The following is a 26,432-nucleotide window of genomic DNA, read 5'->3' as shown; positions in this document are numbered from 1 at the left end:
TTGATATATGAAAGATATTCCCGGTATATGGATGGATGATGCTATACGAGCAGAGTTTTCACTTGCAACCAAAATTGGGCTCGGGTGTATGTGAGGTCTACTGTGCTTACATGGAGAGCTTACGGTTCTGTGGATTTGGTTTGCCATAGCCCTCTTGACTCCTCGAGTCTCAAGACCATATCCAGGTACAATCGGGTCGGGTACGGTACATGAATTCGCTGACCCACTGCCACCGTATTCTTTCACGATTTCACCTTCTAGTTTCTTCATTTTTTGTTTCTTATTCTATTTATATTTTTTATACATATATTTACTGATCTTTATCGGTCATCTATTTATATTTTACTGATTTTGGTACAAAATAAAACCCATTTTTATAATTTGTAAGGTAGGTAGCCTTAATTGTCAGTCAAAAGGAAAAGCTCGCAATGGCTTTCCTCAGGTCATTGACAGCCGCTGCAGTAGTTGTGCCTGCAGCATTCGCGGCCGCTACCGTGTGTTCTACCTCTTCATCGTCGTCGTCGTCGTCTCACATTTCTTACCCGTTTTTCTCCAAAATCCGAAACCTTCCCTTCTTCTCCACAGCAGCAATACACCGGCCAGAGCGCCTGGTCCTTCTCAGGAACTTCAGTCCTCCACACGCCACCGTACGTATGGATTCTTCACCCGCGACAGAGCAGAAAGCCCTCGAGCAGGTTAGCAACACTTAAAACTTCACCTCTCCAATTTTCCTCTCTGCGAGAAATTGATTTAAATTAGAGAAATTTCACCAACAGCAATAACAACTGCTTTATCTTAGCAAAATTCAGTTCGTTTATTTATCTTATGATATTTGATGTGCAGAATGACAAGGCTTTACCAGAGCTGCTGGTGAGTTTGCTCTCTCTCTCTCTCTCTTGTTTCTTCTTTTTCTTTTTCTTCTATGTAGTTTAATTATTCATTAATACTGTTTTGAATTTGGAATCAGTCTCAGTTTTTTTGTATAACCTACATCGATGCGCATTGTTTCTGAGAAATTCTCCAGCTTTGAATTCATTGGTAATGGAGAGATTGAAGCTTTCTGAAGTTTGGTTCTAATAAACTAATTTGGTTTCAGACGGAGTTCATGGTGGATATGAAGTGTGATGGTTGTGTTAATGCCGTCAAGAAGAAGTTGGAGACAGTCGATGGTAAGCGGTTGTATATTTGTATGTCTACAAAGAAAATGGAGGATTTAACGAAAAATTGCTACTTGTAGTCGGACCGTTTTCTGTAGCTGGATCCACTATCTTAACTTCTGGTATTGGTTTTTGTTTTCAGGGGTTAAAGGAGTTGAGGTAGACCTCAGCAATCAAGTGGTCAGGGTTCTTGGTTCTTCATCCGTGAAGACTATGCTTGATGCTCTGGAACAGACGGGTCGAAAAGCTAGGTTAATTGGGCAAGGCATACCGGAAGGTTGACTTTTTTATTTTATTTTATTTCATTTTCTTGGTTTTTTCTTCAGGTTATTATTTCTTGAATTGATCTGTCTGATATTTAGGTCTTTAAAATTTCATGTTACACATCCTATCTTTGGTGCATAGTTTTCAAGGCGTTTAGGCGACTCTAGGCCACTCTAGGCGACATTGGGGCACCTAGGCATTGCCTAGGTGATAAAAGCTTTATAATATAAAAAACTGACTTTTGGCTAGTTTCCTAGTTTTATATACCATTCGGCATGTATGTTAATTGAAAAAATAGCAATTCTCTTTATTAAGAACATTAAATTTTCTCTAAAAATGTGGCAATTCATCACATCTAAAAGATAAAATTCTTTTACATGTATTAATTTCATTATTTTCAAAAATAATACTACTATAATAAGTATTTAATAGAGCAAATTCATATTAATTAGTAGCTAAAGAAGGTTATTAACTTTACATGATAAATATTCAAGATAGAAAGTAAAATAGAAAAAAAAAACAAGGTTGTTTCTGTTTTATTTAATTAGAGAGAGAGAATAGAAAAAAGAACTTTATTATTCTATTCTTTCTTTCCTCTTTCTTTTCTTTATTTCTTTCCTTCTTTCTTTCTTTCTTTCTTTTTCTCTCCTCAAAACCCTTTGATCTTTTAAATTTCAATAGTAAAACATTAAAACAAAGTATAATTGATATATATAGCATATAATAAAATGTATTAACACATACATTAATAAGATACATCAATATAAATGACATTATAAAAGGCGCCCGCCTTGTCATTTTTGTCGCCTAAGTGGGCGCTTAGTCGCCTAGGTGGGTGCCTAGTCGCCTAGAAGGGTCCCTAGTTGCTAAAAGTCAAGGCGTTTGGGCGAGGTGCCCAGCCAAGGGCGCCTAGTCGCCTAGGCGACACCTTGACAACTATGCTTTGGTGTCCTCTTATTGTTGCATTAGGTTAAGTTCTAATTTGTGAAATAATTTATTTTACATAATTTCCTTGGGGTTTATTTTTTCTGCAGGTTATTTTTTCTTGAATCTATCTATCTTACATGTTTACCTATGTTTGGTTTGAACGAAAAGGTAGGGAAACCTGGTATAGGTTTCCTTACCTTTCCCTTTTCTTTCAAACCAAACATATAGCGTTAGGTCTTTAAAACTTTGTGTTATACATCCTATCTTTGGTGTTCTCTTATTTTTTGCATTAGGTTATGTTCTAATTTGTGAAGATTACTATTTGTTCACCTTTCTAGTATATCCATCTTTTGGAGCCTCTGTGGTGAAAGAATGCAAAATTTTTTGTTGATAACACACAAACTTTCCAAAACCTGATAGAATTAATAGCAGTCAGAATTTCCCATTAGGAGTTTCTTGTCTGAGAAATTCAAAGGAATTATTATGATGACCTTTTAAGGGGATGGAGGATTATGGCTGGCTATAACTTGAGAAGACAATTGAATGCTCTGTGGAGTTCACTTGAAAATGACAAATTAAAACTTACTTTGATAACTGCTATTTAGGAAACCTTAGTGTTTTAGGCAAAAGGGGCTTTGTTAGGAATAAGAGGAGAACCATTATTTAAAGCTTCTTAGGGACAATAGGCGTTGGAAATTCGCAAAAAGGTGGAACAATTTTGTTGCATGAAACTGCTATTTACTTAAATGGTGGATGTAGTTTATTTTCCATTATATGTAGGTTAAAGGGCCATGTTGTGTAGGTTAATTGATTTTGAAGTTAAACTTGATTAAAAGAACATATGTGATCTTACTATTTGTGATGAGATTGACAATTGATTTGATTCAACCTTCTATGTGATTTATGATAAGACTATAACTTTTGAAACATTTTTATTTATTCGGTAAAAGGACCAGCAAATTCTCTTGGAGCTTTTGAACAGAGATCGACTTGGCCAACACTTTGCTCCATACAATATTATTGGCCTTGTAATTGTTTTATAATCTTTTTTGAAGAGTAAAAAGAGAAATTTCAATTGAAAAAAGAAAGAAATACAATACAAGAGGTGATAAGTTGGCACCTCGCAGAAAAACCACAGCAAGATTTTCATTTTAACCTAAGTGTATTCACCTATAACACAAGATTTTGGATGCACCTGTTTATTTTGGTCATCCTTCTCTAATTCTATGGGTGGCATCCTCCTCGATTTCTCTCTTGTTATGGATTATTGAACAAAGGTAAGAAGGAGGTCACAACGAGTTATCTCTTGGTCTCCAACCTGATTTGTGCTCCTATTATTATTAAGTTTGCATTGCATATATTCTGTTTTGGTTCCACTTATTTTCAAACCTTTTGTTTCTAATGTATTTGTCCATAAACCTAATTTGCATTTAATCCTTCACTAGTTTCATCAATTAATACTATGTCATAATCAAATAACAAACACCATGGGACCTCTTCTTGCAGTATGTCTGAGAAAAAAACCCAACCTTCCAAGTCTCTCCCTTATGACACATGTCCCTTGTTTCTTATCCTTATCAAAGAACTTTGTGAGTCTCACAAATCTTCCTTTCTTGTTCGCTTCTAGGATTACTTTATACTTTTTCTTTCAGTTCCTAGTTTTGTTACTCAATATCGTTCTTGAGTCTGTGTAGATGGAACCATCCAGGAAACCCTTGAATCATGAAGACTGTGGCTTTTCTCATTTCTCTGATCTTCTGTACTGTCTTCCATTCTTGTATCTTTCTTCTAACACAAATGTTTTTGCCCCCATGCTGATCTTCACCTCCACCTAGTTGCTGTTTAGAACTTCATTCTTTCCTCCTTTAGAAAGGCTCTTCGATTATCTTTCTCTAGGTCTCCCAGCATATCCGGATTTTTATTGTGAGATCTACAAGAGTAGTTTCAACTTATAACCTGAAGTACAATTTTCTGCAGATTTTCTAGTATCAGCAGCTGTAGCTGAATTTAAAGGTCCAGATATTTTTGGTGTTGTTCGTCTGGCTCAAGTGAATATGGAGCTGGCAAGAATTGAAGCTAGCTTTAGTGGTCTGTCACCTGGAAAACATGGTTGGTCTATAAATGAATTTGGTGATTTGACAAGAGGAGCAGCGAGCACCGGAAAAGTATTCAATCCAACGAATCAAGCCTCTTCTGAAGAGGTTTGCTCCTGTTTTATGTTTTCTCTTATGCTTACTTTCTGCTTTACAGTTATATCAAGACCCAGCTATTATTTCTCCTGGTAGGTGTGTGATAACATTAAAGTGTTTCTCTGGTTGTAAATATAGTTCCATAATTGTCAAGGTTATGGGTGACTAAGTAATGGCAGAGTGCCTAGATGCCTTGGAAATGGAAGCCCATTAACTACCCAATAAGGTATAAACCATGCAGAAACGTACAATAAAAGAAATAATTCTTTCCTTCCTATAATTTGTATTTCCATGAACCCAGCCTATTCTTGTGTAACCAGATCACAACTCTGAGAGTACCCATCCATCTCTAAATTTTTTTGTGGCCATAAAATCTATTCTAGCTGAGTCCCCATGCCTTATAGATCACAACTTTGGAAGTCCCCTTCCACCTCTAAATTTTTGTGGCCAAGGGATTGAGCAAGCTTTTATCCATGCAGAACCGCCGCTATGTTCTAGTTGAGCCCATGCACTATAGGTCCTGAATGCAAGGTCATGATTTTTTTGTCTAAAAACTTCCCCTATTCTGGATCTTCAGTTACCCAAACTACACCCTTCTAAATTTAACTTTATAGAATTTGAGTTTGGGGGAATCCAAGGATGAGTGGAGGAGAGCTTGTCAAGAAAGATGCAGCTACCATGAACCAATTTCAAATGATATCATCAACAGAAAAAGGAGATAAGGCATGCATGGGCTTTACCCAACGTGCTGCCCTTCAAGAAATGTTTTCGGTCAAGGCTTTTTCATTTTTGCTTTTAGCTCCAAGAATTCTAGCATTCCATGTTTAATTTGAAATTATAGTGTTATCATATTAAATGAGTTACTGGTATCTGTGCCCTACATCTCAAGTAATGGAGAGTTTTTCTCTGTTTCTTATCCCTTTTTATGTATGTATATATATCTGGACATCCTATAGTAGAAATATTCAGATATTAGACCAAGGAAGGAATTCCAAAAGTTGGAATTTCTTACTTTGCTTTTTTAAGTAGGGTACTGGGAAATAAAATGACGAATGCTTCTAAGATGAGTGTGATCAAATGTATATGTAGTGAGTTTACTTTCACAAATGAAAAAAAAAAGCCTGCATTTTGGGAGATCCAAGGGGTAATTCTAGTAGACGACAAAAGAGGGAGTTTTCCAAGGTTAAGATGCCTAGGTATGGATATAAATTAGGACACAGATATGTGAAATAGTTTACTAAGGCTAATTGTAAAATCTCAGTCTAACAAGTGTGAGAATGTGGGTTCAAGTCTAAGGGCTACCACACTAACAAGTCTAAGGGCATTTTCTTAAAAAGGCGCGTGCCTCGCCTTGTGCCTTGCGCCTCAGGTGCAAAGTGGCCCTTGCGCCTTTTTTGCGCCTTGCGCTTTTAAAACACTGCCAAAACCCCAAATAGCTGGGAGCTTGGGACCAACATTGGGTAATGGCCTTTCTACTAGGAATGGTAATGGAGTGGGGCACTCCCTCCCTATCCCTGCCCCACCCCATCCCTAGTGGTAGGCAAGGATTCAACCCCATCCCTATCCTGTCAGGGATGGGGAATCCTTGACTTTTCCCTGAATGAAGCAACCATCTAAAAATACATCAAACTTAGGGGTATATGGGATCCTAGGGTTTTGGGAATTTGGGGGAAATGGGATTATAGTAATCTTATGTCACCTTATATGTTAGGGGTATTTTAGAAATTAATGTTAAACCTAGGGGTATTTTAGTAATTTACCTCTTGCTAGAGGAGTGCTCATTATATGGTCTAGATTGCCAAACCGCACCAACCAAGCTGAAATTGGTGGTTTGGTCTAGTCTGGCCTTAAAATAGTTTGTTTGGTCTAAGAATTTCAATTTTCTCAGACAATAATGTTCTAGTTTGGTCTAGTTTTCTAAATTCTAGACCAAACTGTTAACTGTTTTAAACCAAATTAATCATCATCATCATCCATGCCTCATTCCAAGTATATGGGGTTGTCTACATGAGTCCTGTTTCGCCAATCCATTCTATTTAAAGCCATATCCATTATTAAATTATTAGTGCTTAAATCATTTCCTACTACTACCCATGTCCTTTTTGGTCTACCTTGAGCTCTTCTAGCCCCTTCAATGTGTAAGAAATCACTTCATCTAACTGGTGCAATTGGTGGTTTTCTATGCACATATCCAAACCATCTTACTTTACTCTCTCATTTTATCACCTATTGGAGCTAATCTTAGGTTCCTATGGATAACTTCATTTCTAATCCTATCCTTTTTAGATTTTTCACTCATCCATCTAGGCATTTGCATTTCTGCCATATTCATTTTCTGAACATGTTTCTTAGTTGCCCAACACTCTACTCCATACAACTAGTGTTTTAAAAGGTGTGGGAGGTGTCCGCTTGGAGGCCTGCCTTCAAAACCCCCAGAGGTGTTGACACCTCTGAGGCGTACACCTCATATGCTTTTTTTCATGAGGCATGCTAGAGGCATACGCCTCATGTGGCTCATGCACACCTCATATTTAATAGGTTTATACCTCTTACATTCTAAACTACGCCTTAGGCCTCTAGGTAGTGGAACGCAAATGCCTCGCATTACGCCTCCACATTTTAAAACATTGCATACAACATGGCTGGCCTTGCAATTGTTTTATAAAATTTTCCTTTTAATCTAAGTGGTATTTGCCTATAACATACATGCACCCCTCCAATTTACCCATCTTGCTCCAATTCTTTGGGTGACACCTCTTCAATCTCCTCCTTGTTATGTATTATTGAACCAAGGTACTGGAACTGGTCAAATTGAGTTATCCCTTGGTCTCCAATCCCAAGTGTATCTTGCTTGACACTCCTATTATTACTAAGTTTACATGTCATATACGCTGTTTTAGTCCTACTTATTTTAAAATCTCTTGTTTCCAAGGCATTTGCCCATAAGTTTAATTTTGTATTTAATATTAGTTTCATGAATTAAAACAATGTCATCTGCAAACAACGTGTACCATGAAACTTTCTCTTGAATATGTTTATTAAATTCATCTAGGATTAGTTCAAATAGATAAGGGCTAAATGTTGAACCTTGGTGAAGACCCATAGTAAATGTAAAATTTGAAGTTTCTCCCACCCGTGTTCTAACATTGGTTGTTACCCCCTCATACATATCCTTAATTGGGTTTATATACCTATTTTGAACCCCTTTCATTTCTAAGATCAACCATATTATCTCTCTAGGGACTCTATCATATGCCTTAAAATTTGAAGTTTCTCCCACCCGTGTTCTAACATTGGTTGTTACCCCCTCATACATATCCTTAATTGGGTTTATATACCTATTTTGAACCCCTTTCATTTCTAAGATCAACCATATTATCTCTCTAGGGACTCTATCATATGCCTTCTAGATCAATGAACACCATATGAAGATCTTTCTTCTCTTTAAACTTTTTTATCAATTGTGTCAAAAGAAGTATAGCTTCCACGGTTGATCTCCCTGGCATAAAGCCAAAATGGTTCTTTGATACACTTGTTTTAACTCATAATTTTTGTTTAATTATTCTCCCAAAGTTTCATAGTGTGGTTCATAAGTTTAATCTCTCGATAGTTATTACTACTTTGTATTATCACCTTTATTCTTTATTATCATAAATATAGGCACCATGCTATGTTTCTCTAATCATTAGGTATCTTCTTTTCTTTCACTATCTTATTAAATAGCTTGGTTAGCCATAATAAGCCTACCTCTTCCATATCTTTCCATACTTCTATTGAAATCCTATAAAGTCCTATCACCTTTCCCTTCATCTTATTTAGTGCCTCTTTTACTTCAGTATGTCTAACTCTACGAAGGTATACATAAAAAAAAACTATACTAGTATAGATTCTCCACCATTAGCACCCTCTCCTTATTGTTCATTTAATATTTTTTTAAAATAGTCTTTCCATCTTTGTTTGATTCCCTCATCTTTTACCAGGACTCTTTGATCTTCATCTTTAATACACTTAACATGGTTTAATGCATATAATATATAATACACATGATTAAACATATGTATATATGTATATATTCATTTAACATTTCATACATTATTGTTGTTTGTTTCAATTTTTAACTTGTAATTTGATGTCTAGGAGTTGTTTACATTTGAGAAAGTGAGAATGTATTTTATATAATAGTAATAGGTGGCACTTATTAACATCTAAAATTGATATTTGAATTGTATTTGTTATTTATGTAGTTATGCATGCTATCTGGGCTTTCTAATTGGGTTAAGCCCTATAGAACGGTTTGGTTTGGTTTGAGAATTTCTTAAGTCGTAATTTACTGGTTTAGTCTTAGATATTCTCCAAAATGAACCAAACTGGACTGTGAACACCCCTACCACCAGGTTCGGGGAATTATATGCTGACCTTGTCCTTGCCCCATCCCCAATTGAGGGCAAAAAGATTTTCCTTGTCCCCATTTAAGATCAGGGAAAACCTGCCCCATTTGGGGTGGGGTGGATTGGGGCCCTGGTTTTATGGGGAAATTTTCCATCCCTACATTTTAATGTGAAATAGGGATGTGACTCCACTTTTTGAGATCCAAGGCGTGAACAAAGAAATTCGTTCCATTCAGGGCAGGGTGGATTGGGGCCCCAGTTTTATGGGGAACATTGCCATTCCTTTACTTTCTACATGTGAAATAGAGATGCAACTCCACTTTTTGAGATTTAAGATGTGAATACAGGAATGAGTATCCCACTTAATTAATATGGTGCCTGTGTAAGCACTTGGATAAGGTGACAAGGCGATACTCTCTCACTTGGTTTTTTTTTTTTTTATTGGAAACGTTATCTTTCATTAAAGATATCAATTAAACACCATACATTGTCAACCACTCAAAATATGAGTGTTGACCCCAATCAGCTTCAAGAATTACAATACAGCCCAAAAGAAATTTTCCCTGAATGTCCCCTGCTTTGCCAAACTATTTGCCACAGACTCACAGAGTTGGCTGACCTCCTTACTCATTTGAAAATTACCCTAGCATCCCTTGCCAAGCAGATCATTTCCCTTATTTGTTGTCTAAAGGTCCATACACCCAACCTTTTTGTCTGCCGCCACCCTATTAAAAGTTTAGAATCCCCTTCCGCTTCAAAGTTCTGAAATCCCCATTGCTTGGCAAATCTCAGGCCTTGTAGGAGAGCTAAAATTTCAGCTCTCAGAGAGTCTCCCACTCCTGTGGGACCAGAATATAGTACCACCATTCTACCCTCCCCATCCCTGAAAACTCCCCCAGCTCCAGAGGGTCCTGGATTACCCAAAGAGCTTCCATCAAAGTTTAATTTTACCCTTTGTTGTGCTGCAGGTGTCCAATAAGGCTGAAATATAAGCTGTCTGGTTGAGGAACTTGCCACTGCTGACCGCCCCCTTAGTATATCATCCACTGAAAAGTTCTTGAATAAGTCACTAACTTTCAATCAGTGTATAACTTTGATGGCTACACAGTCAATCACTTGGTCTTGCTTTAGAGCCTTTATAACTATGCTTGGAGTGACAGTGTCAACTAACTCAGTTTAAGGTAGGGGGATGGGATACCCCTCCTTATATAATGCCCCTATATGCCTCTGTTTTCTTGGATGGTTATCGTTGGATGTAATTGCAAACCCTTCTGAGCCAGCCCACTGACCCCACTCCCCCAAAAGAAAAGGATATACACGCACAACCCTAACTATTCCTTGGGGATCAAACGTTGGGAGAAGAAGTCTTACTCGCATTGGGAAAAGACGGAATTGCCCTTAATAAGGCAATATCACAAAGCATTCACTTTACAATAATCAAGGTGAGAAATTTAGGATCCTCGTGGGCCATTTTGTACAAATCTTAATTTATATATGTGCATATGTGCTTCCTTGGGAATCTGGGGCTCTAGTATTTGGTTCCATTTTATGGATGGAAGTATGCCATGGGGGATGATTTTGTTTTTGTCTACATCAGTTGGAGATGGTAATTTTATTAGAGAGGCCATGCTCTGGCTTCTTGGTTGAGCTTGTTCATATGTAGACCAAAGTCTGCCCATGGGATTTCTGATGATCTGAGATTCTGAAGAAAAATTAATGGTATTTTCATGAACATCTCTGCTGGCATGGCCACTCTGCCCCCCAGCACGCACCAACAAAAACAATTTACCTCCTTTTTAATCCTGCTATATATGGTTGTTGAGGTTAGATCAGGTTCCAGTGTTTCTTTTCTTCTTTCCAATGAGATGTCATTATTAGGAAAGGCCATACTCAACGTTGGTCCCCGGTTTCTGGGGTCTTGGGAGGGGTAGAGTAGGTACGGTCCTAACCTTGGCATTTTTTCACACAGTGGCTTCCCTCGGATCACTTTTTGGCGTATGGAAGACCAGATCAGATAATGGCAGAAGCAATTATTGTTCTGACTAAGAAAATAATTATTGGAAAGCCTAACTAAGAAAATAAATATGAACCAGGCATCCCACCATTGTTCTGACTTCTTGATTGATGACCAGTGTTTTGATTGTTCACTAGCATTACGATGAATCATACTTTTGTTATTTTTTCTTGCTTGTATTAAATTTTCTTGACTTATTTCTGCAAATTGGTTTTTGAAAATGACCTACCAATCTATTATGCCCTAATTAGCGTATATGTTGTAACAAGATTAAGATCATATTGTTGATTGATGCTCAGACAACATTGTCAAGACATTGATTGTAATTAGGGTGTTCAGGAGAATTGTGGAATCTCGAAATATATGGCCCCACCAGAAGAAAAATCCATACCAACTTACCAAGCCCTTCCTAAACTGCAAAGCGGAAGAGAGTAACTACAACCCAAGTACAACCACAAAAAGCAAAATCCAAACAGAACTACAGAGACTGCCTCCCACCTCCACCTTAACAAGTAAAATCCAGCAACCATGAACCCATTAACTACTTTGCTGTCGTCTCATCCCTTTGCCGACCCCCCCCCCCTCATTCTACCATTTAATCAATCCTACGGTCCTACCTACGTAATATATTGTGTAAATTCTGGCACCATTTCTTGTTTTGTTTTCATCCACAAATTGGTAAAGTTGTAATTTTAGAGTTCACCGAATGAGATCTTTGTTTTCTGTTTAGCCAATTGGCGACCTGGGAACATTAGATGCTAACGAGACTGGCGAGGTCTTCTTCTCTGGTGTCAAGAAGATGCTGAAAGTTGCTGATCTCATTGGCCGATCTATTGTGGTATATGGAACAGAACAAAAATCGGATCCAGGCATTGCAGCTGCAGTGATAGCTAGAAGTGCAGGAGTTGGTGAAAACTATAAAAAGCTTTGCACATGCGATGGCACCACCATATGGGAATCGAGTAACAATGATTTTAGTGTGAGCAAAATCTGATAATTATTTAAATGAGACTTGTATTTCTTACCTTAAATTTGTGTTTTTAGGTGGGTCTCTGGTTTGTCCTTCCATCTTGATTTCATGATTTGTAATCCTTTACCGGAGGACACTACAAGAAACACTATTCTATGAAATAAAAATGGACGAGCCTCAGGACTCTTTAAGCTACATCTATTTATTGTGTTACGGTGTTTACTTCTAGATTCACATCAAAATTCCTGTCAATAACTTACATTGGTGCCATCCATGTGATTACTATTGGACTTCTTACTTTGCGTTTTTCATCACTCCACATTAAACCTCCAAATTCTGGAATTGGTTGGCGAGTTTTTGTGGTGAAGGTGATCTTGTATGACAGTTTCTGGTTTTTGCTTGTGAAGTGGAGAGTTCTTGGCTCCACTTCCACGGAAGCACCTTTGAACTGTGAGACCTTGGCATGGTATGTTGAGATAGGGGGCCCAACGTTGGTGACAGTCCTGTGAAGAGTCAAGACAGATACGGATGACTGCTCTGGGAAGACGGCAGAGATTGCTGGGTTATTGAGATCGCCCGGGTTTGCTAGAATGTGTCGGCAGGATCTATTCGAAGATTTGGTGAAGACTTTGAGTTGCAGTGGGGTTAACTTCTGTGTGCAGAGGAATTCAAAATAATCCTGCACACCCATGTCATAAACTAGGCCAGGGTCAAGAGCTTTCAATGGGTTTATATGACCAGCCCCATGGGTGAAGGGATTTGAAGGTGCACCAGTTGAGGCATCTCTGAGTGGGTGGTATGCATTATCGTGAACGTAAGCTGTGGTCATCAGAGCTGATTTGATTGCAGCCGGACTCCATTCTGGATGTCTAGCCTTGAGCAAGGCAGCAACCCCACTAACATGCGGGCATGACATAGAGGTCCCGGACAAGATGTTAAACCTCACTCTCCTGTGGTCAGACGGCAAACCCGATGGCCCTGCTTTACCAGTCCATGCTGCAAGGATGTTCACACCGGGTGCTACCAAGTCAGGCTTCAGAATTTCGGGGGTGAGGAAGTTGGGACCTCTGGATGAGAATGCTGCCACCACCGGCGAAGGCCGGATACCCAACTTGGTCCCAAGAATGGCTAGAGTTGCAGTTGGGTGAGAATTTGTTAGCGTGTATTGCTTGACAGCTTTTCCGGCCTTTGCCCCTAGTGCAACTGCCGGAAGAAGGTGACTGTCGGCAACAAGCTCTTCCCCGTTGGCCGCAGTGTTGGCCAGGATCATGCCCATTCCTCCTGCTTCTTTCACCACCCGACCCTTATCTACTCTTGGGCTGACACCACGATCGCATATCACAATCTTCCCCACCACAGAATGTGGATCTAGAGTTCCCTCAAGACATAAGGAGCTTGGATCGGGGGTGCTCGAATTGCTCCCCATGTAAACCAGTGGGTACTGCTGCTTTGTTGACAGAATTCTCCGGCCTTTGTAGAGTGAGACCCCAGACAACATCTGGCCATTCCCCAGTTTTACCATGGACGGGAAATCCCTGTCCATGGTGCTGGCTCCAACCGTGGTGACCCACGGAGATACATTGGTAAGGCTGATGGGATCAGGTCCTCCATTTCCTGCAGAGCAGGAAACAAAAACACCCATCTCCATGGCCCCAAAAGTGGCTATTGACAAACTATCACGATAATAGGAAGACACACTGCCTCCTAGGGAGATCGACAAGACGTTAACACCATCGGCCACAGCACGGTCGACTGCCGAAAGAATATCCGAGCTGAAACACCCACCAGCCCAACAAACCTTGTAAGCTGCCACTCTTGCCTTGGGTGCCATTCCTCGGGCTGTCCCTCGAGCGTAGCCCAGAAGGTTTGCACCTTCCACAGGGGAGCCTGCAACAGTGGCTGCCGTGTGGGTACCGTGTCCATCTTCATCTCTCGGCGATTTATACTCATCTTGCTCGTTGATCTTCCCGGAAGCCGCTTCATAGCCACGGTAGAAGATCCGGGCACCGACGATCTTCCTATTGCAGTTATGTTTCGTAAAGCCTCGGCCCGTCTCACAAGCACCCTTCCAACGTGGAGGGACTGGACTCATGCCCGTATCATTGAAGCTTGGACTCTCCGGCCATATTCCAGTATCCAGCACTCCCACTATCACATCATGATCGGTCAAAGCATCAGACCAGACGCTAGTACTGTCTTCCGTTTCGAGCCCCAGGAACATTGGACTCCTCGTGGTGTGTAGGTGGTAGACAGTTTCCGGGAATACGCCCAGTACACCAAGTCCCTCTTCCATTCTCTCAGCTTCTTCTTCACTGAGCCTGGCAGCAAAGCCATGAAAAGCTGTTTCGTAACTGTACATCATCCGCTGCGCAGCTTCTCCTGCTGTATTATCATCCTCCGCCGAGTCAGGGTTGGCCACGACTGACTTAAGAGTAGATGCATACCAGTCGAGGTGGTCGGCGAAGGAATCTGCAGGCATCTCCGACTTGTCCATATGAACAATATACGTCTTCTTTGGTGACGGGACAGTCGTAGTGACAGCAAGGGTGACGGTTAGATGGCATAGAAGAGACAGTAACAGCCATTTCAGTGGACATTTTCCAGCCATCATCATGTAGAGAGATGAAGGCCTGAAAGAAGAAAACGAAGAACAATAACAAGAACTGATATTTGAGGTTCAGGGGTGGTAATATTGAAATCTGGAGGAGAGAGAGAGAGTGTTGTCTGTCATGTAGTGCAGAAATAATAAAGGTGGTGGTTGTTCATGAATTTGACACGGTGTCCTATATCTAAGTACTACGTACGAAGGCTACCACACAGCATAAGCTCTCTCAGCCGTTCGATTAGAGAGGGACCACGACATGATTGACGCATTGGGTATCATAAAAACTATTTACTGTTTATAGATGGAAGGAGTAGTAGTTGTAGTGGTACACTAGTATTATTCCAGTCTCCAGTCCTAATGGATGGCATGTGGGGTTGGGGAATGATTCGACATGTTTCTTTAAACTTAAATTTAATTAAGTAGAATCGGTACCGTACAGGTACAGCCATGTGAAGAAACTTTGGGACCCACCAGAATTGAGGGCACCCGCACCCGCACCGACTGGTTCTGAATTTTGATTGGTTGGTTGGGGTGGCCGGGCGGGCAGTTGAGTTGGGCACTCTTTGACTCTTTCTTTATTTTATACCGAGAAATGAGAATTACTCTGTCTATAGTCTATATTACTGGGAATTACTTTTGGGTACAAGTAAAAAGTAATTGTATTGATTTGATTGATATGAAAAAACTCGAACATACTAATCTACTTATTTTGTGGAGCATTTTTCGGACTTCAGATACCACTGGCGTGTATGAACACAGCAGTGTTACCAAAAGTATCGGTAATTTGGTATATTTTATCAGTTTCTTTCTCTCCTTCTCTTTTTCTTTTCACACCGTTAATCCTGGAAAGAAGAAAAGTCGCCTGAGATAGATGCTTATTGGTGGGGTGGCATTTCGCATTGCAGATAGAGAGAACCTAAAAAGATTACAGGTGAGGTAATACTTGGGAAGGAAAGAATATAGAGACTGGAGCAGTAGTTTGGGAGTGGAACCCAGATCCACACAGAGTCATTGATGAAAGCTGTAAATGATATATAAAGAGAGAGAATATGTATGTAATTATGGGTATGGCCCATAAATTCACCTTTCCATCTGTATCAAATTATCAATTATATTCAAAAACAATCAGACTGGGCAAAAGTCTGGGGCGGTGGGGTTTAGTGGCTCACCAACTCAACGACCTCCATTGATGGGAGTATGGGAGACAGTTTCTAGGCTGCTGAATTCCGAGACGTGGCACGTCACTTTAGCTTCCTAGCTTACCTACCTCCTCGATGTATGTATTAATGTATGCATCTGAAGTCTAACGAGTTGAGCTTAAACTGAAATTACTCGGATAATAAATGCGTAAGCACTCAGATCTCAAATCTCATCCTCTCTCAGTTTTTAACCAGTGCGGCAGACAACTACCTTTACCCAATTACCCAAAATAATTAATGCTTTGCCGGCAAGTGTCTATATGTGTCAGGCAACCTGCAAGACCTCACCCCTCCTGCCATCTGTGATAGTTTTTACGGAATTTTGGACTGCAATGCCCCTCACAAATCTTAATTGCAGCCTAATTTCTATCCAGTCCGTGGATTTATCATCAATCCACGGTTAGATTTAATTCACCCCTAAAGTGGATGGAATTCTAGATTTTTAAAGGTGGACTGAACTATAAAAATCCCTAATTTTTATCCCGTCTATCTCGCAATTTTCTGAGTGTAAAAAGGCATAAAAATGTCTAAAATACTCATATGATTACTATTGTGGGTGGTTGTGGTTCTAAAATAACAAAAGAAACTTTAATTTTGAATGATATGGGTAAATTTAGAAAATAAATCAATGATATTAGAAGGATTTGAGCTAGTCATTTATATGTAAAAAATTTGAAAAATAAATATTTTTGTCAAAGTAATTGTATAAATATTTTGGTTATTTTCATGCTTCTTTTTAGAAATTTATATCAAAAGGGTCTACTTGCAATTATGTTAGAAAGTTCAAGAAACGTGATTTACCAATAACCTAAAACTTCAGGGGATGTTTCAATAATTTACCCTATTTATATAATATATATTAGTTTGAGAAGCAATACCTTGAAATCCACGAACCAATTTCCATTTTAAATAAATGGTTCTTGAGTTTTCAAAAAGTATCACAAAAAAAAATACAATTAAAAGATTACGAGATATGTTAGGTTGGTATCAAGTTGAACCATATAGGCCAGGGTAGGTTTAGAAACTACATAGTATTGAATCGGGTTGGGTTGGGTTTGAGTTGAAGCATGGGAGGGTCAGGTTAAGTTTGAGTCAAACCCATGTCAACCTGCCTTAACCTTGGAAGGTTCAACCTAATACCAACCTACCTTGTGACGTAGTCTTTCAATTGTATTTTTTGTGACATATTTTGAAAACTCAAGAGCTATTAATTTAAGTTGGAAATTGGTTTATGGGTTATTGGGTTGAAATCCTTATTCTTCAATGCTCTTTTTATTATGTGTGGACTTTTTGGAGAGTAAATAAAGTAAAAAGAGCCCTATGACATTCTTAATTAGGTTGCAATCATGGATCAGGTTAGGCTGTAGGCCTACTATAAGTTTTATTAATGTAATTATTTTTAGCCGAATTTAAATTAATAAAAACTAATTTTAAAATTAATAATTTTCTCATGGAAAAATTTATTCTAAAAGGTTACTATTTTTATTAATTTTTTCATAAAACTAATTGTATTATAAAATAATTTTATTTATAATATTAATAATTTAATGGAATTTTCAATTAATAAAAAATATTGTTAGCAAATTCGAATTAATTTTTCATAATTTTTATAATTTTTAAATATGGCTTAAATGAATTAAAGTTATAACTTTTATAGTTTTATTCGTAATAACAATTAATAATGATTCTACCCAATTAAGTTAGGATTATTTAACCACATAAATAAGTTACCTAATTAAATAGCATCAAACTAATGGACCCATATGCAGTATGTGTTTAAACTAAAAAAGGACCTATATCTATGGGTGCAACTTGGGCAAACCCAGCCCAAGTCTAGATTAACTAGAGATAGAAATTTGACCCGTCTTCGTGGGGCTCCATCCTACGTCCTTACCCCACCTTCGATCGAGCTGAGATTTAGGAAACTTGAATTCTAGGTGATGGTGCATAATCTGGCCGGTCTTAATTGTCAACGATCTTGTCTCGGACTGGAGCACAAGGTGCCTGAAACGGGGGAGAAAGCGAGTAATCTCCGGGGAAAAACCCGGTGAGAATGCTCTGAAGCTCAAGTTAGTATTTCCTCAAAGGCAAGATAAAACCAGATGGCGTAAATTTCACATACCTTGTTCTTGGGGGGTAGAGAGCCTTTTATAACCACTTCGCGCACTCACTCCTAAGTTTCTGTCAGGTCGGGTATGATTACCTCTGCACTTCTGCCAGTTCGGGTGTCATCACCTCTACTGGGGCAGAACCGCCACTGCTCTCTTTGTCGGAGCCGTCTCTGTAATTGGAGATGGCGGTTGGCAGGTGGCCGTTGAAGTGCGGCTGTCAAGCGTCAGATCCCAAGTCAGTCAGGTGCGCCGCCCCTGGATACGGACTCCTTCGGTGTCAGGTACGGAGCGTTTGTTCAGTTCGGCGTCTGGAGGCAAAGTGCTGGAGTGGTGTGCGAGGTGAAGTCTTGAGTTCGGATAGAGGTGTGGCCCGAACTGCCATGGGGCAGGTCAGTTCGGGTTGTTGCCCTTTGTGTTTGTAAGGCTCGGGGTCCAAGGGAGAGCTCGGGCTCCTTTCGGGGAGTTTGAGCTCCTTGTAGGGAGTTCGGACCGCTGGTTCCTCCTTTCGGAGCTCGCGCCTTGGGCGTGCTGTTGTGCCGAGCTGTTGCCTTTGCCACGTGTTGAGTGGTTACGAGGTTGGGCCAAATCTTCCTTCGTCAATTGCCCCCCACTCCTCGCGCAAAGGGACTTGCCCTGGCGTGGGGAGTTCGCGAGGTGTCGGGTGGATTTGTCCCGTGCTTCGAACTGGTTTCGACTGATAGCGCGAAGTGAGCGTTCGTCAGGATTTTTTCGGGCTTCTCGAGCGCCAAAAAGTCGGGAAACGCGCCAATCCGTCTATAAATGCTGACAAATGTGACAGCGCGCGCTTATTTCAAAATTTAAAAAACGCGCCGTTGGGAGACGTGATAGCGGGCGTCTTTTCAAATTTGAAAAAACGCGTCGCTGCCGCCTTTAATGCGGGGAGACGTGCGTTGGCGCTCTGTCAGTTTCAAAAGACATGCGGCCAGTCACGTATAGGTCTCAGGAGACGTGTGGTCAGCGCGACTGCGGGCTGTTGGATTTGCTTTGATTAGAACCGTTGATTTTTTGTTACTGTGGGTATAAATAGTGGGGGACCTCAGCCGCTTTGTCATTCTTCTGCGTTTTGCTTCTTGAGCTCGCGTCCAAGTCTTTAGCTCGCGTTCAAGTTCTCGTAGTCTGCTTGCTTTTTCCGGGTGAGTACTTTCCTGGAATCCTTCTTCTCCTCCCGATGTCTAACTCGGATAGCTCAGACAGTTCTTTGGGGGGGTCAGATGCAGGTTCTACGAACCGAGTTGCATCCCCCGACAGTCCTAGTGAACCCGAGGTAGAGCTCGAGGAAGAGTTTGAACCCATAGGCCGAGTCGCCTCGGGTAGTTTGGCGTCCTCCTTCCGTCGATGTCGGACATTAGATAAGTTTGGGCCCTCGACCATGACGGCTGAGGGGATTCACTCCCTTATTACCCAGTTTAACTTGCCTATGGAGTACACCTATTTCATACCCTCGGACAGTTTCCCTTGGGAACACGGTCCTAATGAGATCGTGATATTCCGGGAGCAGCTCGTTGCTGGGTTGCGCCTGCCTTTCCACCCCCTCATGGTCGAGGTTATTAACCACTTCGGCGTTACTGTCGGCCAGCTTCACCCGAATTCTATTCGTAACTTGGTGGGGACAATCTCCCTATTTTGCAAACAGATCTTGCCCTTAGACTTGGAGATTTTTTCTTCCATTCTAATGCTTAAGAAGCAAGCGGGTCCCCTTCCCGGGCGTAGGCGGGCGTATTACCTGTCTCCTCGCCCGGGTTTTAAGCTTTAATACGATCTTCCCAACAAAGTCCCGACGTGGAAACGGGACTACTTCGGGGTGCGAAGTGCTTTGGGGTGGCCATTCCAAACCGGGTGAGGGATGGCTGCCCCTGATGCCGATGTTACGCTCGATAGGGAGACGGCGAAGGGCCTCCCGGAATGGGCACGACTTGGGCTAAAATGCCACCATTATCTGACGGAGGCCAAGCTCATCGAGGCTGGTCTGAGTTTGGGTATGTTCCTTACTCAGAGGCTTGCCTTTTGTTTTACTCTATTCTTTCGTTTTCTTGATGTCGAGCTCCTTTTGCAGGTGTGGTGGACTCAGAGAAGACTCGTGGTGGGAACCTGTTTCACGCCATGAAGAGGAGGAAGCGAGTCGCCAAGCGAACTCGTGCCGAGCTGCCCCGAGATGCGGAGCCCGAGGTACCAGACTACCCGTCAGTGGATTCGCCCAGGGCCCGAGATGGCCCCTCCAGTACAAGAAACGACAGGGGCCCCTTATGCCGAGGCTACTTACACGGGGGCTCCCGCTTACTCTGAGTCTACTTATACGCGAGTTGGGCCTTTAGGCTTGGGATATCAAGGTGAGTTCAGGAGCGTGTTGTCGCCGAACTACGCTCTTCAGAAGAGTAGGGAGGCCATTTATCCTGAGGAGGTCGCGGCATAGACCGAGCTCCCTCTGAACCAGGTAGCTTGTCGTGCTGCCACTCATGCCATGGTGGTAAGTCAGCGATTTTCTTGTCGGGCTCTTTGCTTTTATCTTTCTTGCTATCGTTCTTTTGATCATTTGTTATTTTTCCTTTTGGTAGGTGAATTCTTCTATCCTTGCCATGGTGGCCCAAGTGGAAAGGAGCTCGTGGCAGGCACGAGCTGCCGAAGAGGCTTCCCATGCTGTCAAGGCGGCTTCTCGAGCTGCTGAGGCGGTTTCTCGCGCTGCTCAGGCCAGGCTGGCAAGGTCTCAGAGAGATACCGAGGCCATGGGAGTTGTGGTGAAGCATATGGCGAACCTGAGGCTGGATTTGCAGCATCAGGTAGAATACTTTCAAGTGGACATTAGGGAGAGGACACATATCTTTTCTCAAGGCATCAAGGATGCCAAGAAGAAGGCCGTTAATGAATACATCGCCTCGTCGTGCTTTGACGACCTAATGGTGGGCTCGTACAGAAGGGGCTTTAAACTAAGCCAGTGGATGATCCGGAATACGTACCCCGAGCTCGATATTAGCGCTATAACCACTTCGCGCATTACTCAGGAGATGGCCAACGCTGCAGACGGTGAACCGGACTCTGAGGATGAGGCAGGGCCTTCGGGTATCGTTGAAGTGCCTTCTGATGGTGAAGAAGTACCTCCGGGCCTATGAGCTCGATATTGTATATATTATTATTATATTTTTTTTGAAATGTACACTCCCTTATTTTGCAATGGAATGACTTTCTTTTGGTTAAGTGTTGGTTGCTCTCTCTCTCGAACTGATCGTATTTGCTGAACTGATCATATGCCTGATCTGTTTTGCCCGGATTACTACGCTCGTGCGGCCTGTTTTGCCTTCGCTTGCCTATGCCGAGGTCCTTGTTAATTCGTCATTCTAGCCTTGAGGCTCTGGTAGCGACTTAGTCCCCTTCGCTTGGTGATTTATAGATAGTATCGTCTCAAGTTAACGACGTTCCACCCTTGGGGTACTTGTTTTCCCTCTAAAGTTTCGAGCTCGTATGCCCCCCCGAGCGCTCTCTTTACTCGGTAGGGCCCTTCCCAATTTGGTCCAAGTTTGCCCATGCCGGGCTCGGGTGCCATGATCTTACGGAGAACTAGGTCGCCGACGCGGAAGTTCCGCTTCTTTACTCTGGCATTGTAGTACCGAGCTACTCTTTGCTGGTAGGCTGCGGTCCGGATGTATGCGAGGTCTCTTACCTCGTCTAGTAGGTCGAGGTTGGTGCGTAACTCATCTCCGTTTGTCTGATTGTCATATGCTTCAATTCGTAGTGTAGGTATTTCGATCTCCGCCGGGATTACCGCTTCAGTGCCGTAGGTGAGGTTAAAGGGGGTTTCTCCTGTGGCGGTTTTTTCCGTGGTTTGGTGAGCCCATAGAACACTTGGTAGCTCGACCGCCCACAACCCTTTAGCTCAGTCTATTCGCGGTTTCAGTCCGCGGAGGATAGCTCTGTTCATTGCTTCTGTCTGACTGTTTGCCTGCGGGTGTGCGATCGATGTGAAGTTTTGCTGAATTCCCATATCTTGGCACTATTCCTGAAACTTGATATCCTCGAACTGCTTGCCATTGTCGGAGATCAGTACCTGAGGTAACCCGAAGCGACATACTATGTTCTTCCAAAAGAAGTTCTGTACGTTTTGGGCTGTAACTGTTGCTAGAGGTTCAGCTTTTATCCACTTTGTGAAGTAATCTACCGCTACCACTAGGAACTTCCTCCCACCTGTTGCTAGCGGGAATGGCCCTAGGAGGTCGATGCCCCATTGTGCAAAGGGCCATGGACTAGTGAGGTACTTGAGGTTGGCGGCAAGCTGATGGTGGATATTGGCATGCTTCTGACACTTGTCGCATTTTCTGACGAGCTCGACGGCCTCTGCCTTCATCGTTGGCCTATAGTACCCTTGTCGAAGTGCCTTTTGGGTGAGGGCCCTGCCTCCTAAGTGTTCGCCGCACAAACCTTCATGAGTGTCACAGAGTACGAGCTTGGCTTTGGCAGGTCGCAAGCAACGCAGGTAGGGGAGCGTGTAGGACCGTTGGTACAGTTGTTCGTCTATTATGACGTATTTGGCTACCTGGTGTTGCACTCTTCTGGTTGCATTGCGGTCCGCAGGGAGGGTTCCATCTGGCAAAGAAGCTCACGAGTGGGTTGATCCAGTTCGGCTCTGCTTCAAGGACGGGAGCGACCTCCTTTGCCCCATCGAGAATGCTAGGCCGAGGTAAATCCTCTATGTACACGGTTCTCGTGGTGTTGTGACTCGTGTTGTCTAATCGGGACAGGGCGTCGGCCTCAGTGTTCTCTGACCTCGGGATTTGCCTGATGATGTGTGACTGGAAGTTGAGCAGAGCCTCCTTTACTTTTGCCAAGTAGGCGATCATAGTCTGCTCGCGTGCTTCGTATTCGCCCGTAACCTGGTTGACCACAAGCTGAGAATTGCTGCAGATAACTATGTGTTTTGCTCTTACCTTTTGCGCTAGGTTCTACCCGGCTATCAATGCCTCATACTTCGCCTCGTTGTTGGATGCCACGAACTCAAAGCGTAGTGCGTATTCCAATTTCGTGCCACCCGGGCCGCGCAGCACTATTCCAGCCCCGCTGCTCTACTGGTTCGAGGAGCCATCTACGTGAAGGATCCAAGGCTCCTCATCACAGTTCACGTTTGGCCTAACCAGGAGAGATGCCACACTGGCTGCTACTTCACGGGGTTCAGACTCTATTGGCTTGGGAGCTCCGGGCTCACCCGAACTAGGGATCTCGGGCTCAACCGGCCTAGGGACTTCGAGGCTGAACGTGCACTCGGCGATAAAATCTGCTAAGGGTTGGGCCTTAATAGCAGTTCGTGGCTTATACTGGAGGTTGTACTCGCTGAGCTCGATGGCCCACTTCGTCAGCCGATCGGAAACCTCGAGCTTGAGTAAGACTTGCCTCAGAGGTTTGTCAGTCAAGACGATGACAGTGTGAGCCTGGAAATATGGGCGGAGTTTTCGAGCTGCAATTACCAGTGCGTATGCTAGCTTTTCTATCTGCGGGTATCTCGTCTCTGCACCCTGCAGAATTTTACTAACATAATAGATGGGTCGTTGGACCCGATCTACTTCTTTTATTAGTACCGAACTGACCACCTCGTCGCTTGCCGAGAGATATAGTTCTAAGACCTCGCCCTCCTTGAGCCTGGTTAAGATCGACACACTAGCGAGGTAGTTTTTTAGCTCGTCGAATGCGAGCTGGCAGTCTCGGGTCTATTCGAACCCTTTGCCTTTGATTTGCTTTAAAGAAAGGTAGACAACGGTCTGCCGATTTGGACATGAAGCAGCTTAGAGCGTCTATGCGGCCGTTTAGCCTCTAAACCTCTTTTACTTTTCGGGGTGGTCTCATATCTAGGATGGCCTTTATCTTGTTCGGGTTGGCCTCAATACCGCGCCGGTTGACAATGTACCCTAGGAACTTACCCGAGGTGACACCGAAGACACACTTGTTTGGGTTCAGTTTCATGCTAAATTGACGCAGAATTTGGAAGACAGAATCTAAGTCTTGTATTAATTCCTGTGAAAACTGTGTCTTGACGACCATGTTGTCTACATAACATTCTATTTTCGTGCCAATTAAGGGCCAAAACAGCTTATTCACAAGTCTTTGGAAGGTCGCCCCAGCATTCTTCAGTCCGAAGGGCATGACCTTGTAGCAGTACAGGCCGAACTCGGTTATGAAGCTGGTTTTTTCCTCTTCAGACTGGTCCATCCTCACTTGGTTGTAGCCCGAGTAGGCGTCCAAGAAGCTTAGCAACTCATGTCCCAAGGTCACGTCCACTAGGCGGTCAATTCTGGGGAGGGGGAAGCAGTCTTTCGGGCAAGCTCTGTTCAGGTCGGTGTAGTCGATGCACATGCGCCACTTGCCGTTTGCCTTTTTCACCAGCACTGGGTTGGCTACCCAGCTCGGGTAATGAACTTCCCTTTTGAAGTCTGCCACGATGAGCTTTTCATCATCCTCGTCGACCGCCCTCCAGCGCTCCAGGGCTAAGTTGCGTTTCTTCTGTATAATGGGTCTGACTATAGGGTCAGTATTAAGCTTGTGAGTTATAAGGCTGGGGTCAATACCGGGCATATCGGTCACGGACCATGTAAAGATATCTAAATTTTGAAGTAAGAAACTCACCAGTTCGGTTCGTAGAGGTTCCTTGGCGGAAGCACTGATCTGTAGTGTCCGAGCCGGGTCCATAGCCGAAGTTGGGATTGCAACCGTTTCCTCTGTGGGCGAAGCTCGTTCCTTACCCTACTCCGTAAGCCGCTCCAGTTTGAGGTCGTCGGCCGCCTTGGTTTTTCCCTTCAGGGCGGCAACATAACACTTGTGGGACTCAAGCTGGTTGCCCGCGCTACTCTCACACCGAAGTCTGTAGGGAACTTCATTGCCAAATAGTAGGTGGAGACCACTGCCCATAGGACATGCGTAATTGGCCGCCCTATTATGGCATTGTATGGGGAGGGGGTCGCGACCACCAGGAAATCGTGGTTGAGTCTGACCGCACAAGGCCATGTGCCAATTTCCACAGGTATTGTTATTTTCCCGAGGGGCCTGACTTCCTCTCCGCTGAAGCCCACCAAAGGAGTGTTCGCGGGCTTCAACTCGCTTCTCTACAACTGAAGTTGGTCGAACGCCGACTTGAAGAGGATGTCTGCCGAGCTGCCTGAATCCACAAGCACACGCCTGACTTCGAAGTCGCTGATCCTTAGTTTTATGACAAGCGCGTCATCGTGGGGGTAGTGGACCCCTCGCGCATCGTCTTCCGTGAAGAAGATTGGTTCTTCCGTCTTCGCCCTCTTTGGAGGGTTCTGTTTTTCTCGGGCCGCTTCGTGAAGTGACGTCCGGGCCGCTACTGAAGTACAACGTGCTACCACCGAACCTCCCACTATCACGTGGATGGTTCCCCGAACTGGCCTCTCTTCCAGAGGTTGTCTTTGCGACGGTTCGACTGGCCTGCTGCTGGATTCGGGGGCATCCCTTTCGTGCTCCCCTTACTGACCTGTATTATTATTATGCTGTACAAAATTTCTCAAGTACCCACGACGGATGAGTCCCTCTATCTTGTCCCGGAGATTATTACACTGTTCGGTACTATAACCATGATCCCTTTGGAAACTGCAATATAAGTTCTTATTTCTCTCGTTTGGGTTCCCTTTTAGGCGAGGTGGCCATTTTACGTATGGGGCATCTTTGATCGTCATCAGGATCTCGGTCCGCCTCGTGTTTAAGGGTGTGTAGTCCGTTCGAGCTGCTAAGGGAGCTCGGAATGGCTGGCTCGGCTTCGTCTCTCGGGCCGAGTTTTTTCTTCTGTCGACTGGGTTGGAGGGCTCGCCTTCCCTCTTCCTTTTCTCGATCCCGCTCTCGGTCCTTTGGTTGATCTCTTCCTTTGTTCTCATGAACTTATCCGCGAGCTTGAGGAATTCGGCTACAATCGCGGGCTGGTTAGCCACCATGTGCCATTTGAACTCCTTGTGTGTTACTCCTCTCTTAGCCGCCGTGAGCTGCACCGCGGGGTCCAGTCGCGGTATCTGCAAGCACGCGTCATTGAACCGCTTGATGTAGCCCCGGATGGACTCTCTTTCCCTCTGAACTACTCCGAAGATGCTTTCCTCGGTTCTAGGGCACCGCTTGCTGGTAACGAAGTGTGCGGTGAAGACCTACACGAACTGGGTCCAGCTTCTTACCGACCCGGGGGCTAGGTTCCTGTACCAAGTGCAGGCCACTCCCCTGAAGGTGGTGGTGAAGGCCACGCACATGCACGATTCACTGGCCCTAGCTAGGTGCATTTGGGGCTGGAAGGCATTGACGTGGTCGTTGGGGTTGAAAGACCCATCATACTTGTCTAAATGGGGGAGCTTGAAGTCTCTGGGCATGGGGACTGCAAGGAGTTCTGATGAGAGGGGGGAAGGAACTGAGAGAATAGGGGCAGCTTTTACCTCGTCCGAGCTTGTCTCTTCTTTACCTCTGAGCTCGGGCAGGACACGGGTGGCAGTTCGGCGACTTCGCCGGCGCCTTCGTTGCTGAGTGGGCCTGGTACTAGCGCTGCCGGCCTCTGTGTTGCCGAGCTTGATGGGCCCGGACTGTTGGTAGTCTGCCGCTAGGACGCTGAATCGATTCTCTG

General features: G+C 43.3%; 2 protein-coding genes across 2 annotated transcripts; one reads left to right on the top strand and one right to left on the bottom strand.

Moving 5' to 3' along the window:
• Positions 1-388: 388 nt before the first annotated feature.
• Positions 389-12,104, top strand: CCS (copper chaperone for SOD1). Its single transcript, XM_010274330.3, has 6 exons — positions 389-695; positions 844-870; positions 1,097-1,169; positions 1,300-1,434; positions 4,326-4,549; positions 11,670-12,104. Exons 1-6 carry the CDS (start codon positions 429-431, stop codon positions 11,931-11,933), a joined length of 990 nt encoding a protein of 329 aa, XP_010272632.1. The 5' UTR covers positions 389-428; the 3' UTR covers positions 11,934-12,104.
• SBT1.3 (subtilase 1.3) lies at positions 11,931-14,523 on the bottom strand. Its single transcript, XM_010274329.3, has one exon. It carries the CDS (start codon positions 14,521-14,523, stop codon positions 12,166-12,168), a length of 2,358 nt encoding a protein of 785 aa, XP_010272631.1. The 3' UTR covers positions 11,931-12,165.
• Between the last annotated feature and the right edge of the window lie 11,909 nt (positions 14,524-26,432).

Source organism: Nelumbo nucifera, chromosome 6 (assembly GCF_055504915.1).
Source record: "Nelumbo nucifera cultivar China Antique chromosome 6, China Antique-T2T, whole genome shotgun sequence".
NCBI classification, from domain to species: Eukaryota; Viridiplantae; Streptophyta; class Magnoliopsida; order Proteales; family Nelumbonaceae; genus Nelumbo; species Nelumbo nucifera.
This window is presented reverse-complemented; position numbering and strand designations above follow the sequence as displayed.

Coding starts and splice junctions, on each gene's coding strand:
- SBT1.3 (XM_010274329.3), bottom strand. CDS start 14,523: ATGATGATGGCTGGAAAATGTCCACTGAAATGGCTGTTACTGTCTCTT.
- CCS (XM_010274330.3), top strand. CDS start 429: ATGGCTTTCCTCAGGTCATTGACAGCCGCTGCAGTAGTTGTGCCTGCA. Junction 696..843: donor AGCAGAAAGCCCTCGAGCAG/GTTAGCAACACT, acceptor TTTGATGTGCAG/AATGACAAGGCTTTACCAGA. Junction 1,170..1,299: donor GAAGTTGGAGACAGTCGATG/GTAAGCGGTTGT, acceptor TTTTGTTTTCAG/GGGTTAAAGGAGTTGAGGTA.